The 17,058-nt window shown below is 45.9% G+C and overlaps 1 protein-coding gene across 3 annotated transcripts in view; it reads left to right on the plus strand.

The window, feature by feature from the left end:
- Positions 1–16,483, plus strand: part of PRPSAP2 (phosphoribosyl pyrophosphate synthetase associated protein 2) — a gene marked incomplete at both ends in the record, with an annotated part of 34,695 nt that extends 18,212 nt beyond the window's left edge. For 2 of the 3 annotated variants that reach the window (XM_079725838.1, XM_079725836.1), the window contains 4 exons: positions 8,904–9,052; positions 10,902–10,972; positions 12,137–12,283; positions 16,325–16,483. In XM_079725838.1, coding sequence (XP_079581964.1) covers positions 8,904–9,052; positions 10,902–10,972; positions 12,137–12,283; positions 16,325–16,483 — 526 coding nt within the window. The remainder of the gene's footprint in view (positions 1–8,903; positions 9,053–10,901; positions 10,973–12,136; positions 12,284–16,324) is intronic. The other variant, XM_079725837.1, reaches the window with a different exon arrangement.
- Positions 16,484–17,058: the final 575 nt, after the last annotated feature.

Below are 17,058 nucleotides of genomic sequence, written 5' to 3' on the forward strand. Positions count from 1 at the left end.
CTAAAGTTGTGTTTGAATTGAAAGGGTTTCACACACAGACATGCCTTGGAGATAGTGTGTTGGGTTCCACACCTCTGCCAAAGCCAATATCACAGTAAAGTGAGTCACATGGATTTTTGGTTTCCCACTGCATATAAAAGTTATGTTTACACTATACTGTAGTCTAAGTGTGCAATAACATTATGTATTAAAAACATTGTACATACGTTAATTTAAAAATACTTTATTGCTAAAAAATGCTAACCATCATCTGAGCCTTCAGCAAGTTGCAGTCTTTTTTCATCAAAGATCAGTGATCACAGATCACCATAAAAAATTTACTAATAATGAAAAAGTTTGAAATACTTTGAGAATTACCAAAACGTGACACAGAGACATGAAGTGAGCAGATGCTGTTGGAAAAAATGGCGCCGATAGACTTGCTGGACGGAGGGCTGCCCCAGACCCTCAACTTGTAACAAGTGCAATGTCTGCGAAGTGCAGTAAATCGAGGTCTGCCTGTACTAATGTTCCCTGGAGAAGCCGCTCCACTGGGGAGGGAAAGAACAAAATCAAACGTAGGAATGAAGGCTTTTTCTTCTTTTTCTTTTTTTTTTTTTGCGGTATGCGGGCCTCTCACTGTTGTGGCCTCTCCCATTGCGGAGCACAGGCTCCGGACGCGCAGGCTCAACGGCCATGGCTCACGGGCCCAGCCGCTCCGCGGCATGTGGGATCTTCCCGGACCGGAGCACGAACCCGTGTCCCCTGCATCGGCAGGCGGACTCTCAACCACTGCGCCACCAGGGAAGCCCTGAAGGCTTTTTCTTAAAAAAAAATTGAATCCCACAATTGAATACCTTTGCTCCCTGGATCACTGTTGAGCCCATGGCGTGAGAGAGCAGAGGTGCCTCCATCCTGTACCCACTGTTGTTAATGTGGAAGAATGAAGGACAGCTTGCACATTGTAAGCTGTTGACTTCACAGGTGTTACAGATAAGTGGTTTTCCATTACAAAGTAGGACTAGCAGTTAGTATATTAAATAAAGTTGGCATTTGTGATGAAGCCATGGAGTTGCCATGTTCGTGGGACCAACCTCGCAGTCAGCCAGGGCTGTGCCCGCACAGGCTTCCTTCAAGAAGCTCTGTCATGGAGCCTCATAGTATCCATTTGATTAAGTCAGGTAAACCGGGACTCATGTGGAACATGCACATTTCAAACAGCCTTTCCAGAGATTTGTGCAAAGGCTGGATTAATGCTAATTTAGTAATTTCTTTTTCCCTTACATGCTTTTTTAAATTAAGTTGAAAATCACATAACATACATTTAACTTTTTTAAAGTGTGTAATTCACTGGCATGTAGTGCATTCACAGTGCTGTACAACCACCACTTCTCTCTAGTTTCAGAACTTGCTCTTATGCCAGAAGACCACCCCGTACTCACTGAGTGATCACTCTCAGGTCCCTTCTCCCCCATCCCCTGCGGCTGCTAATCTGCTTACTGTCTCTGTAGATTTACCTATTCTAGATATTTCATATAAATGGAATCATATAATATGTGGCCTTTTGTGTCTGATTTCTTTCACTGAGCATAATGTTTTCAGGTTCATCTATATTGTAGCATATATCAGTAATTCATTCCTTTTTATGGCTGAATACTATTCCATTGTAGGGATGTACTACACTTTGTTTATCTGTTCATCTGTTGATGGGCATTTGGGTTATTCCCACCTTTTGGCTGTTAGGAATAGCAGTGCTGTGAACATTTGTGTACAAGTGTCTGTGTTGGCATGTTTTCATTTCTCGTGGATATATATCTAGGATTGAAATTGCTGGGTCATATAGTAATTCTATGTTTCCATTTTTGAGGGACCACTAAACTTAACATACCCCAAACTGAACTGCTCTTTGCCCCCAAAAGCCTGTGGGTTTTGGCTGGAGTAGCACAGTTTTTGTCTTAAAGTTTCCTGGCTTGTGAGGCTGCCCCTCTCTTGGTCTGGCTTTTGTTTGGGCACAGCTGTGAGCCTGGGGTAATGAGGCAGAAAGACAGACGGGAGGACCCACCACTGTGTGTTCCCTCTCACAGGTGAGGAGACACATCAGGGAGGTGAGGAAACGGATCCAAGGTGATTCTGCTGTGTTGTTTACAGGAAGGTAGCAGCACAACTAATGACTTCTTTTTTTTTTAATTTATTTTTTATTTTTATTTTTGGCTGCGTTGGGTCTTTGTTGCTGTGCATGGACTTTCTCTGGTTGCGGCGAGCAGGGGCTACTCTTTGTTACGGTGCGTGGGCTTCTCATTGCAGTGGCTTTTCTTGTGGCGGAGCGTGGTCTCTAGGCGCGCGGGCTCAGTAGTTGTGGCTCGCAGGCTCTAGAGTGCAGGCTCAGTAGTTGTGGTGTACAGGCTTAGTCGCTCCGTGGAATGCGGGATCTTCCCAGACCACGGCTCGAACCCATGTCCCCTGCATTGGCAGGCAGATTCTTAACCACTGTGCCACCAGGGAAGCCCCAGCTAATGACTTCTTAGAATGTCTTCCCCACCAGTGATTCTGGGATTTGGGCGTGGGCTGAATAGGCTTGAGGTTGGCTTGCCCATTCAGTCCGTCTTCGCTCGGTACGTGTGTGCTGTGCCAGCCGTTTTCCAAGGGGTGAGCAGTAGAGCCCGCTCCTCCCCTCTGGGGCTCGCAGATCACCCCGTGTGCTGTTTGGCCAGTAGGTTGTTAGGTAGGTTGGGATGAAGGATCCAGCCTCTTTTTCCCGCCTTCTGTAATGGAGTCCACATAGGTTACACTGCATTCAATAAATGTTTTAGGACGGAGATGGTTGCCTCAAAGGGGATGAGGGTATAAAATAGTGTAGTTATGGCTTTTGCACTCCACATCGAAGGTGTGCTGAGCGCTCTTGGTTGGTAGCACCTGCCATGGCATCTCCCACAGCACTGTGCTGTGATTTCCCCTCATTTTGACGTCCTGATTTGCATACTCATCCAGAGTTAGGGCTTGAGATGGCATTTCCAGCTCAGCAACATGCCGGTTTTGGTCTGATTGTTTCCGGCTTCCTCCTGCAATTTTTTTTTTTTTTTTTTTTTTTGCGTTACGCGGGCTTCTCACTGCTGTGGCCTCTCCCATTGCGGAGCACAGGCTCCTGGATGCGCAGGCTCAGCGGCCATGGCGCACGGACCCAGCCGCTCCGCGGCATGTGGGATCTTCCCAGACCGGGGCACGAACCCGCATCCCCTGCATCGGCAGGCGGACTCTCAACCACTGCGCCACCATGGAAGCCCCTCCTGCAAGTTTTTTATTTGGCGCCTCACCTTAGAAAACTGTTACAGTTCATTTAAGAGACACCCTAAGGCAGCAGGAAGATAGTTAAACTAGGAGTCAAGAGACGCTGGCTTCCAGCTGGTGCCTACCCAGTCTTTGTGAGAGAGCTGAGAACCACGGTCCAGGCTCCCTGCAGGCCTCCATTTCCTCGTCGGCGGAGCGGGGGGGTGACGCCTGCACTGCTTATCTTACAGAGCTGTGCGCGCCGAAGAAGGTGGGAGAGACTTCACAGATTGAGCAGCACTGTGTGCCCTGCAGTTCTGCAGTTGTCGGTGGAGTTGAGGGCAGACCTGTGGTTGTGCAGCCCTTTGGCAGTGAGCTGTTGTCTTGAATAAAAGAGGTCATCTGAGAACATAATGTTGCTTTAACAAGAAACAGAACTTGCTTTAATGAGCAAGTGTTTGGAATTGTTTTCCTAGAATAATTGAGTGAATAGAAAAAAAAAAGTCTGAGATCCTGTGTTTTGTTCTGACCCATGATGTACATTTACCCTCATCATTGTACAACCAGAAGCGAGACTGAGTTGCTTTGGAATTCCTCTGTGACCGTCAGTGTCTAAAGCAGTATGACCTACCGGAACCATCCTGATTCCTTTTTTGGAATCAGGTGGGAACCCAAGTTACGTTACTGTTATATGAAGTATCAGAAACTAACATCATTGTGCAGGTAATGCTTTTATTTATCTTGAAAGTATTGTGGTTTATAGTTAGTAGTGTTATAGTAGGTTAGTAGTGTTGAAACAGCATTATTCTAGGAATTGGCAAACCGCTACGAATTCCCGATGGAAAAAGACTTCCTTAGAGGATAACTGAGAGCTCAGGACTTTTGACAGTAATCTTGTTTGTGAAGCCAATCTTGGATTTGAAGGAGCACTTAATCTCTGTGGTGCTGTGAGGTTAGCGTGGGGCCGAAGCCAGTGAAGGCTCTGCCATGGTCTTTGTCTGAACATATCTTTTTCTGAGGACATCTTTAAAAACTGTTTTGAATTTTTTTAAGGGTGAATTTAAAGTTATGCAAATACTACATCTTAACTGTTAGGATCTTTAACAATTTTTATTAAAAATATTCTCCCCCTGGGGCTTCCCTGGTGGCGCAGTGGTTGAGAGTCCGCCTGCCGATGCGGGGGACGCGGGTTCGTGCCCCGGTCCAGGAGGATCCCACATGCCGCGGAGCGGATGGGCCCGTGAGCCATGGCCGCTGGGCCTGCGCGTCCGGAGCCTGTGCTCTGCAACGGGAGAGGCCACGGCGGTGAGAGGCCCGCGTACTGCCAAAAAAAAAAAAAAAATTCTCCCCCTGAGACTCTCCCTCTTTTCCTTAAGTAAAAATATTCACACACACACACACAAAGATACACTTTTCTGGATCAGGTTATGCAGTACAGCTCTGCTCCTGTGAAGTCTGTTGTCTTTTCCTTGGAAATATAAATTAGATTGATTGTAGGAAGGGCCAGACCAGTAGACGTTTCTTTATGTGCATTTGAGATTTTTTCAAAACCACAGAAGACTTAACTGCATGTGCTGCGTAATGACATCTTCTACTGAGGGAGGAAAGTGTAACTTTGTAAGAAAGTAATTTGCAATGGATGTAGCATCCATTTAAATTTCTTGAACTGATTGCAAACACTGTGACAAAACTCTCCTTGGTCGTGGAGTGCAGACGGGAAACCTGGCACAGGGGAGATTCTGTTCCGCCAGGGAGCACAGTCGTGCCTTTAAGCGCCTCCCTGTGGCATTGCAGTGCCTTGGCTGTGTCTAGTGCAGGTAGTCCTGATGATGGGGTTCTGTTAAATCCCTAATTTATGACCACAGCCCTTGTTTTTGTTTCTTTTTAGCTGCTCTTGTGGGCTGTAAGGAACTTGTTTTGATTTTTTGATGTTTGAAAACCAAGGTTGGGAGAACTTGTTGGATCTTTAAGCACTTAAACATTTTTTTGTGCACTAGGTGCTGAAGACGGAAAAAGGAGTAAGACCTCAATGGTGAATTCTACCAAACATTTAAGGGGGAAATAATGCTAACTGTACATAAACTCTTCCAGAAAGTTGAAGAGCTAGTACTTCCCAGCTCACTTTATGAGGCATTCATTACCCTGATAGCAAAGCCAGACACAGACATTACAAGAAAAGAAAAACAGATCAATATTCCTCATGAACCTAGGTATAAAAATTCCTGGGCTTCCCTGGTGGCGCAGTGGTTGAGAGTCCGCCTGCCGATGCAGGGGACACGGGTTCGTGCCCCGGTCCGGGAGGATCCCACATGCCGCGTAGCAGCTGGGCCCGTGAGCCATGGCTGCTGAGCCTGCGCGTCCGGAGCCTGTGCTCCGCAACGGGAGAGGCCACAGCAGTGAGAGGCCCGTGTACCACAAAAAAGAAAAAAAAATTCTAAGCAAAATTTTAGCAAATTTTATCTAACAATATATAAAAAGGATAATACATCATGACCATTTAGGAATAAACTAAAAAAGAAAAACCATATGATTATCTCCGTAGGTGCAAAAAGCATTTGATAAAATTCAGTTTCTCTTCCTGATAATAACTTGAAGCAAACTAGGAATAGAAGGGAACTTCCTCATCTGGTAAATGGTATCTATGAAACACCTACAGCTAACAGCACAATTACTGTGAAAGACTGATTGCTTTCCCCTAAGATCAGGAGCAAGAAGAGGATGTCTGCTTTCCCTGCTTCTGCTCAACATTGTATACTGGAGCTTCCGGCTAGTGCAATTAAAAAAAAGAAAGAAAGAAAAGAAAAGGAATCCAGTGTGAAAAAGAAGAAGCAAAACAATCCTAATTTGCAAGTGGCATGATTATTTATGTAGCAAAATCTGATGAAATCTGTAAAGATGCTGTTAGTACTAATAAGTCAGTTTAGCAGAGTTGCAGGATATAAGGACACGGTCCAAAAGTCAGTTGTCTTTCTGTATACTAGCAATGAACAACTGGAAACTGAAATGAAAAATAAAACCAAATAGCATCAAACTAAGTGAAACACTTGGGGATAAACCTGAGGTGTTCAAGACTTGCACACTGAAAAATATAAAACATTGCCGAGAGAAATTAAAGACCTAAATGAATGGAGAAATATACTGTGTTTGTGGATTGAAGGACTGAATATTGTTAAGATAGCGTATCTCCTCCCTACATTGGTCTGTAGAATTGACACCATCCCAATCAAAATGTCAGCAGGCATTTTTTTATAGAATTTGACAAGCTGATTCCAAAATTCATATGGACATGCAACGAAACTAGAATAATGCCCCCTTGGGGGGAAAAAAAAAACTTTGAAAAAGAACAAAGTTTGGAGATCTAACACTACCTGAATTCAAGACCTGTTATAAAGCTAAAGCAATCGTGATTGTGTGGTATTGGAATAAAAATAGAAAAATAGGTCAGTGGAACAGAATAGAGTCCAAAAATAGACCCACAGGTATCTGGAAGACTGATTTTCAGCAGATGTGCAAAGGCAATTTAATGGGGAAAGGCTAGTCTTTTTAATGTTTTTTTTTTTTTTTTTTGCGCGGTACGCGGACCTCTCGCTGTTGTGGCCTCTCCTGTTGCGGAGCACAGGCTCCGGACGCACAGGCTCAGCGGCCATGGCTCACGGGCCCAGCCGCTCCGCGGCATGTGGGATCTTCCCAGACCGGGGCACGAACCCGTGTCCCCTGCATTGGCAGACGGACTCTCAACCACCGCGCCACCAGGGAAGCCCAAGGCTAGTCTTTTTAACAAATGAAAAGTGTTGGAATAATCGGATGTTTGTGTGCAAAACAATGAATTTTGAGCCATATCTCACATCATTTTTAAAAATCAACTTCAAATGAATCATATACCTAAATGTAAAACCTGAAAGTATAAAACTTCTAGAGGAAAACAGAGGAAAAAAAAATCTTTGTGACCTTGGTTTAGGTAAAGATTTCTTAAATATGACACTAAAAGCCCAACTGATAGGAAAAAATGGTTAAATTGGATGTCATGAAAATTAAAACTGCTCTTCAGAAGACATCATTAAGAGAATATCAGGAGAAAGCGCAGATTGGGAGAGAATATTTGTGAAGCATATGTCTGATGAAGGACTTAAATTCAGAATATATAAAGAATTCTCCAGACTTACTAAGAGAACTAACAACCCAACTAAAAAATTGGCAAAAGAGAAACAGACCCTATACCAAAGCATATATATAGGTGGCAGATAAATGCCATTTTTCATGAGGGTTCAATGCAAACTGAAACCACAGCGACCCACTGCATACCGCTGGGATGGGTACATTGAAACGTCTGACAGCGGCCCGTGCTGGAGAGGGCGTGGAAGAGCCAAGTGCTCACACATGGCTTGTGGGCGTGTGACAGCCACTTTGGGAAACGGTAACGTGTGATCCAGTCACACCAAGGGAAAAGGAAACATGAGTCCAGACGGATTTGTACATGAGTGTTCACACGGTTTTGTAACAACTCATGACTGGACACAACTCAAAAGTCTATCCAGGGACTTCCCTGGTGACGCAGTGGTTAAGAATCTGCCTGCCAGTGCAGGGGACACAGATTCGAGCCCTGGTCAGGGAACTAAGATCCCACATGCCGTGGGGCAACTAAGCCCATGTACTACAACTGCTGAGCTCAATGAGAGAGCGAGCCCACGTCCCGCGAACTACTGGAGCCCGCGCACCACAACTAGAGAAAGAAAACCCACATGCCACTACTAGAGAGAAGCCCATGCCCTGCAAAGAAAGATCCCACGTGCCTCAGTGAAGATCCCGCATTCTGCAACTAAGACCTGATGCAGCCAAAAAATAAATGAAATAAATAAGTAAACAATAAATCTTAAAAAAAAAAAAAGTCCACCCACAAGTAAATGGACAAATAGTGATAGACCCACACCATGGACTGTTACTCAGCAATGTAAGGGATGCTCTCTTGATGAATGTGTGATGTGGGTGAATCTCCAAACTGTTATGCCGAGTGAACAAAGTAAGACAAAAAAGGACTACAGACTCCGATTCCACTTATGACATTCTAGAAAAGGTAAAACTATGGTGATAGAAAGCAACTCACTGGTAGCTGATGCTGGAAGGAGAAATTGCAGAGGGGCACAGGTGATGTTTGGCAGGGGTAGATACTTTCAGTGACTTGGTTGTGCTGACAGTTGTACGGATATAGAAATACATCTGAGCTTATGAAATCATATGGTTTAAAGTGTGTACAGTGTCTCGTATCTCAGTTACACAACAAAACCTTGATGCTTCATACTCTGATGAGTAGTTAGTGCACTTTGTATCATGTGGTTGGTTCTCACTGTTAACTAGGTAGATAGGTAGAATTAATTAACAATTCCAAGTGAGGAAACGGAGGCTTAGAGGAGGTGAACTAACTTATTACTTACACGGGCTCACTCGCTGGCCAAGTGCACACCAGGCCCAGCTGCCAGGGGGATGTGTGGTCATGTGGGGTCTCCACACTTTGTCTTGGATTCTGAGAGTCTAAGATTATTCATTCTCCTTTTTCATTAACCCTTTTGGAAATTACCTTTTTAAAGTTCCTGTGATGTTTCTCCGTAGATGTTATCAGAAACCAGCTTTGCGTGATTGTGAACGGGTCTCCTGCTCTCCTCCAGGGCACAGTCTTTTGCTGAGCGCCTGCGACTGGGCATCGCAGTGATTCACGGAGAAGCGCAGGACGCCGAGTCCGACCTGGTGGACGGGCGGCATTCCCCGCCCATGGTCAGGAGCGCTGCCGCCATCCACCCCAGCCTGGAGATCCCCAGTAAGTGAGCTGCCCCCAGGTCGCTTTCCTCTTTGATTTTAAGTCTGACTTAATTTTTTTTTCGAATGTGAAGTGTTACTTCTCTTTTTGTTTTTTAAATTGGCAAAAACTGATACCTTTCATGGCCTGGCTGTGACAAGTGCACTTCTGGTGGCCTCTTAGAAGCCGTCTGTCTGGTCATACCAAGACCTATGCACATGCTCAGTTTAGACGCATCTGTGGGACATCAGGGATTTCACTTGTTCATTCAGTAACATGTCCTAGAGTAGAGTAAAGTTTAACACAAGCAGAAAGCTTTTGGTGCACAAGTTATTCACTGTAGTGTTATTTCTAATGCAAAATATTGGAAAAGTCTAAATGGTTCACCGGAGGGCTGGGCTTGGTGAAGAATGTCGTATCAGCACAACTCACTATGCGGCCCTTTGAAATAATTAAGACTCTGTAAACAAGAGAAAAATTTATGGAATGTATGTGAATAAGGCAGCATACAAGAGTGTAGGCCTGTCTTTTGCCCGGGCCAGGAGGGAATATGAAGGATGAACGTGGTTGTGACTGGGTGGTAGAGTTATGCATGAATTTGTTTTTGTTTTTAAGAAACTTCCCTCAAGCTTTAATAACATCTTTTCAGTTAAAAAAAAATACTGCTTTTGTTTGAGTCTGCTGGGGAGAAAAGACTTTTCCTCTACCCTCTGTAGCTTCAGTGCTCAGGAGGCTGCAAGTAAAACTGACAAAAGACAGATCAAGAAGAGAAAAGATAGATTTTAAGAGGAGGTTGGAGTTCAGGGCTTGTATATGGTCTTCATAGGGGAAGGGGAGTGGAGGAAGGGTGCTGCTGGGAGGGCCAGTGGCTCGCAGGGAGGATGGATGGGAGAAAGGACGGTGCGAGACAGTGTCTGTGTAGGAGTGGTGCTGACTTCTGGTCTGGGTGATGAGAGCCAGCCTTCCTGCTGTTGTTGCTGGGGGAGTGGTTTAGGACAACTGAATTCTTTTGAGTTCTTTTGGGGAGCTCTGCTTTTAGGCAGATAAGGGACTTCAGGAATTCAAATGCCTTCAGCTTAAAATAATTTTCATGCCACTGTGGTGTATTCTGGACCCCTTCGGGTTCTCACCTTGCCTAGGAGTTTGCTCATTTATAAGCAAAAAACCTCAGAGAAGGAAATACGGTCCTGGGATGGCCATGAAGGAGCAAGATTGCAGCTGGGCCTTGTGGATCCCGGTTAGCTGAGGTGGACGTTGAAGGCATTCAGGCATGGGTTCAACTGGGGACAGGATGGCAGAGGCAAAGGCTGGGCTTTGTGTGTGGCCGTGGGTGGCCAGGAAGGATGCCACCCTGACCACCGAAGCTCCCTGGAGGGAAGACATGGGGATAAGGTGGCAGCAGAACGCTCCTGAGGGCAGTGAGTCCCTCGCGTTGCTTTTGCTCTTTGGGGTTCTTTGCACTTTAGGGTCACTTTATTTCTGCAAAAAAAGAGGTTGGGGTTTTGACGGGGTGCATTGAGTCTCTAGATCACTCGGGGAGCATTGCCATCTTAACAGTACTAAGTCTTCCTGTCCGATCTGGATGCCTTTTATTTCTTTTTCTTGCCTGACTGCCCCGGCTAGCACATCCGGTGCTCTGTTGAATAGCAGTGGTGAAAGTGGGCATCCTTGTCTTGTCCCTGATCTTAGGGGAAAGGTCTTTCATCACATATGACGTTAACAGTGCTTTTTCCATAGTTGCCCTTTATCGGGTGGGGGAAGCTCCCTTCTGTTGCTGGTCTCTTGGGCCTCTGTCATGAGACAGTAACTTGCTGAGGCCTCGGCTTGGCTCTTAACCGAGAAACGTGTGTACGTGTTTTGTCCTGGGCAGTGCTGATCCCCAAGGAGAAGCCCCCGATCACAGTGGTCGGTGACGTGGGAGGAAGGACCGCCGTCATTGTGGTACGCAGGCCTCTCTTCCTGTCCCTCTGTCGCGCTTGCCGCTGGTGCTTTGCTGACTGGCTTGCCGGTCATGCTGGGGACGGTGCCAGGTAGGTCTCACGGGCGCCTGGTGCTGAATGTCTACTTTGGTCCAAAACCTGAGACTCGCCAGGTGACCCACAGCTTCTGTCCAGCTTGCCTACAAATCCGAGGCTCCCAGGACCCCCCTGGACTGGAGCATTTGCTAGAGCAGCTCACAGAACTCATAGAGACACTTAGGTTCACCAGGTCGTTAAAGGATGTGACAGAGGACACAGATGAGCAGCCAGATGGAGAGAGAGAGGCACGGGGCAAGGCCGGGGAGGGTCCCCGTGGAGTTGGGGTGCATTACCCACTCGGTGTGGAATGTTCACCCACCTGGTTCGCTCCCCGAACCCCCTGCTACTGGGATGTTATGGGGGCTTCTTCCTGGAGGCCTGATGGATCATCAACCCCATTTCCAGCCCCCTCCCCTCTGTGGAGGAGTTGGGGCTGGCTGTGCGGGTGCTGCAAATTCCAAGCTTCCCTGGTCTTTCTGGTGACCAGTCCCCATCCAAGAGCCCACCCGGAGTCATCTCATCAAGAGGTTCCTCTAGTGCTCTTACCGCTAAAACATGTAAAAGGGCTTTAGAAGAGACCAATGTATATATTTTCTATTAACTCATACTGGGAGTCTGTGAGATTAGAAACCACTGGACTGAGTATTTTGTTAAAATAATAATTATTATTATTTTTCCCATTATAAAAATATATGGAAAAAACACATTTCCCATCCACCCAGTGCAGAAAATTTAGAAAATAAGGAAAAGTAGCAAGAAAAGAGGAAAGAACCACCTAGAGTCAAAAGCATCTTCTAACAGGTGCTTTACTATGCATTAAAAAAATCTAGGGTGAGTATTTCTGGAGCACCTGCCTGGTGGGGTGTAGCTCTAGATGGTAGGGATAGAGAACTATAGGCCCAGGGCGCCTGTGCTGCACTGTGGGAGGCCTGGAGGGAATGCAGTGGGAGCCCAGTGACCTCGCTGTCTGGACACGTCAACGTGGACAGCAGGTGTGTCACAGTAGAATTAGTCCAGCCTTTTTCCCCGTGGTCTAGACCCACCTTTACAAAAGTGTTCATGTCTTTTGCTGAATCTGTAATGCCAGGACGACATCATTGATGATGTGGACAGCTTCCTCGCTGCAGCAGAGACCCTGAAGGAAAGGGGTGCGTATAAGATCTTCGTGATGGCGACTCACGGCTTGTTATCCTCCGACGCCCCTCGACTGATCGAGGAATCTGCCATCGATGAGGTAACAGAGCCGGGCTGAGTGTGGCCACAGCTGCCTGGTGCCCGTGCCCATCCCAACCTGTGGTCACGGGAGCAGGTGGAAAGCTCTGTAGTTCAGAGTGGGTTCTGTTTGCGTGTCACTGCCCGCAGCCTTTGTGTTCTGCCCGTGGCAGTGGGTGATAGTTTTAGTGACTTGTAAGTGGAGCCCCTGGCCCTGACGGCACTGCCTAATGCTGGGCACATGCCGTCCCTGAGCTCGGGCACAGCCCTGCAGGGAGAGTGAGAAATTGTGCACCAGAGAAGTTCAGTGACTTCTTAAGGTCAGGCAGCTACAAGCCCAAGCTCGTAGGGTTCAGACCCTAGTTTACCCGATGCTAAAGCCCAGCTCTCTTCCTGGTACAGAGGCCCGTGCATGACGTCGGGAGAGGGAGGCACACGGGGCCACCTTCCTAAACTGCCTGCAGCTCCCAGAGTGGCTGAAGTGAGGCCAGCCAGGTTTCCTCGCCCTCCTTTGTCCACCCCTCATTCCAGGGGCCAGCTAGCTGCGGGGGTTGATTGTGTGAATCACGTTTTTATTATCTTTTAAGAAGCAAAAATGCTGTCTCCTGTATATTCCTGGGAATTGAATCTTAAACTAGTTGGACTCCTTTTACTTTTCTGAGGCCCACACTTTTCCTCTTCAGCAGTCAGTCTCCCTGAGCCTGGCCCGATACTCATCTGTGATGGGTTCAGGATGCTTTAGCACAGAGAGAAAGCCAGGCTTGCATGGCTTAGCTCGATCTGGCCTCCTTTCTCCGCTGCACGAAACACACATAAAGCGGGAAGACTTCAGGCCCACGGCAGTGCTCACTGGTCTGTCTGCATGGCACTAGGCGGGGTTCTCGTGGGTGCTGTGTGTGGGCAGGTTAGCAAGAGCGTGTGGGCGGCTGCTGCAGCCAGGCCCTCGGAACAGAGTGGACTTTGGAGAGGACGCATGAAGCCCCGGACGCAGAGGTCGCACATCCTAGGCCAGCAGGGGGGCTCTGCAGGGGCCACGGGGGCTCAGTCACTGATACCCATACCGGGGAGTCGGGTCGGTAACTGATGGATAAGCTGGGTTCCATATAAACCTGTAGACAAAGCACAGTTGCCCAGTAGATGATAAAGCTATGAACAATGTGAAAGTAACAGCAGGATCAACAGGGTAGGAGGTGGGAGAAGTGGAGAGAGGCTGATTTCCCTGTGTTTCAGAAGAGGAGCCAGTAAGGAGGGCTTGATAAATCAAGATTTGAAGTGTTTTTCTTTTTGTTTTTTTAATTAAAAGTAGTTAAATGAAACGTCCAGAATAGGCCTCTATAAAGTCAGTAGATTGGTGGTTGCCAGGGAGGTTTGAGGAAGGGTGAAATGAGGAGTGGCCGAAGGGGGTACAGTGTTTCTTTTGGGGGAGATACTAATCACAGCTCTGAGTATCCTGAAAGTCATTGAATTGTATGCTTTAAATGGGCAAATTGTATGGTATGAATTACATCACCAAAAAGCTGTTATTTTTAAAAGTGGTTAGAATACATTTGGAAAATTCATTCCCAACTGAGGGTGGTTATCTAGTGAGAAAACTGACCCTCCAGGGTGACCAGGTGGTACAGTCCCTTCTGGGGGCACCGGCCCCAAGGCATTGTGCTCAGAGCCGGTGCAGCCCTGCCTGGGGTCGCCCTTCACACTGATGCCGTGTGGATGGGGCAGAAAATTCTGTGTTTGATACCAGTGGGTCCAGGTGTTTTTCCTTTGGGAACTGTTCTTTTACAGGTCATGAGACTTACATGACCCTTCATGTTCCCATGTTTGCCTTAGTTACCAGGAAGGTCAAACAGAAAAGGAGTCACACAGTAATTATGATGGGCTAGGTTTTCATGGCCCTGCTGCTGGTTCTGAATGATTCCCGATCGTCCGTCTGTTTCAACAATCTCATGGTGTATGTACATTTTTTATTATAAGCTGTCTTGAGGCTTATTTTGGAAGTAGGGAGTATGTATTATAAATAATAACTTAAAAATATTCCCATCTGTTTTTTTAAGAAGGCTGAGTATTTATTTTTTCCATTTGTAGCTGTTGAAAAATGCTTGTTTCCCCTTTTTTGATTTTCATCAAATCTTTTTAAAATAACAGCTTTATTGACATATACAGTAGTCCCCCCTTATCCACAGGGGATGCCTTCCAAGACCCCCCAGTGGATGCCTGAAACCGTGCATGCATAGTACTAAACCCTATGTGTAGTCTGTTTTTTCCTGTACATACATATCTATGATAAAGTTTAACTTATTAATTAAGCACAATAAGAAATTAACAGTAATACCTAATAATAAAACAGAACAATTATGGCAATATACCTTCTTGTGCAAATTTAATGCCTTTTTCATCTTAACTAAGCACTTGCATACACTGTGTCTACAACTTTTGCAATTTGATATGTGACAGCAAAACTAGCATGAATTTCTGTTTCCTTCTTCACAAGTTTATGGATGGACGATTCATTCTTACCATAGATATTAGCAATCTCAGCACCCAGTTTTCCTTCCTTAAGTTGAGAACTTTTGCCTTTTCACTTAAAGGAAGCACTTCACAGCTTCTCTTTAGTATATCTGAATTGTCAGCCTCACTACTTTTGTAAAATTAAGTAAAAGAAGGATCACTTGGACACAAGCACTGTGGCCTGATACCCGAGATGGCTGCTGAGTGACTGACGGGCAGGATCTGCTGGACAGAGGGACGCTTCACATCCCAGACAGAGTGAGACGGCCCGAGAGTTCGTCACATTACTCAGAACAGCGCATAATTTTAAACGTATAAATTATTTATTTCTGCAATTTTCCATTTAGTATTTTCAGAGTGAGGTTGACCGTGGGTAACTGAAACTGTGGAAAGTGAAACCTCGGATGGGGGCTGTGGGGGATGTCTGTAATTCACATGCCATATGATTCACCCATTTAAAGTGTATACTTCAGGGCTTCCCTGGTGGCACAGTGGGTGAGAGTCCGCCTGCTGATGGAGGGGACACGGGTTCGTGCCCCGGGCTGGGAAGATCCCACATGCCGCGGAGCGGCTAGGCCCGTGAGTCATGGCCGCTGAGCCTGCGCGTCCGGAGCCTGTGCTCCGCAATGGGAGAGGCCACAACAGTTAGAGGCCCGCACACCACAAAATAAATAAGTAAGTAAGTAAATAAATAAATAAATAAATAAATAAATAATAAAAAAATAAAGTGTATACTTCAGTAGTTTTTAGTATATTCACAGAATTGTGCAACCGTTACCACAATCACTTTAGAACATTTTCATCCCCCCACAAAGAAACTCCATACCCATTATCAGTCACTCCCCATTTCTTCTCAATCCACTCAGCTATAGGCAACCACTAATCTGTTTTCTATCTCTGCAATAGGTTTATCTAATCTGGCCATGTTATATAAATGGAATCATATAATATGTGGCCTTTGATCTCTGGCTTCTTTCACTTAGCATAATGTTTTTTGAAAGTTCATCCATGTTGTAGCTGTAGGTGTCAGTACTTCATTCCTTTTTATTGCCATGTAGTATTTCGCTGCATGCCTGTAATTTTTTTGCTCTCTGTTCATAATTTGGGTTGTTTCCACTCTGACTGTTATGAATAATGCTGTCATGAGCACTCATGTACATGTTTTCAAATGGAGATGTTTTCGTTTCTCTTGGGTGTCTACCTAGGAGGAGAATTGCTGGGTCACACGGTAACTCTATGTTTAACCTTTTGAGGAACCTCCAGACTGTTTTCCAGCGCAGCCGAACCAGTTTGCATTCCCACCAGCAGTGAATGAGGGGACCAGTTTCTCCATGTCCTTGGCAGCACTTGCTGTTATCTGTCTTTTTGCCTGTAGTTGTCATAGTGGGTGTAAGGTTTTCAAACCTTAACCTAAGATACAGGTAGAATTCACACTGACTGAAAACATTGCTGAAGGCACAGTAGACCCATTTCAGAGATGTGAGAATATATCAGATTTTCAGGTCAAGCCAGGAAGCTACTTGGTTTTATGATCTCTTGTTTTTCTCTTGATTTGCAGGTGGTGGTTACCAATACAATTCCACATGAAATCCAGAAGCTCCAGTGCCCCAAAATTAAAACTGTGGATATAAGCATGATCCTTTCAGAAGCCATCCGTCGGATTCACAATGGGGAGTCCATGTCCTACCTTTTCAGAAACATAGGTTTAGATGACTGAACAGCTTTCCTCTCTTAAAACTCTCGAGGGCCAAACTGGAATAGTAAGAATAAGCACTGTGAGGCGCATGCCTGACTGATGTATTTCACAGGGACCGTCTGTGTCTTGTTCCTTCCTTTTGTTAATTCCTATCAAGAGAGACCAACTTTTTAAGTCCATTTGGGTGTTTGTGAGTTTATGGGGGCAATTTTTTTTTTTTGCGGTAGGCGGGCCTCTCACTGCTGTGGCCTCTCCCGTTGCAGAGCACAGGCTCCGGACGCGCAGGCTCAGCGGCTATGGCCCACGGGCCCAGCCACTCTGCGACATGTGGGATCTTCCTGGACCGGGGCACAAACCCATGTCCCCTGCATCGGCAGGCGGACTCTCAACCACTGCGCCACCAGGGAAGCCCTATGGGGGCAATTTTTATAAAAGAAAAACTATATTCTCCTCTTGAATAAAATAAGACCTGGTTGTGTTCAGTTTACCTGTTGAAAAAATAACTTGGAAAAAAGATTTTAAGCTCACAAACAACCTTTTCCCAAAGTTGCTGGAGCCCAGGTGCTTTAAAAAGTTAATAAAATAAAATGATATAC

Source organism: Hyperoodon ampullatus (genome assembly GCF_949752795.1).
Source record: "Hyperoodon ampullatus genome assembly, chromosome: 19".
NCBI classification, from domain to species: Eukaryota; Metazoa; Chordata; class Mammalia; order Artiodactyla; family Ziphiidae; genus Hyperoodon; species Hyperoodon ampullatus.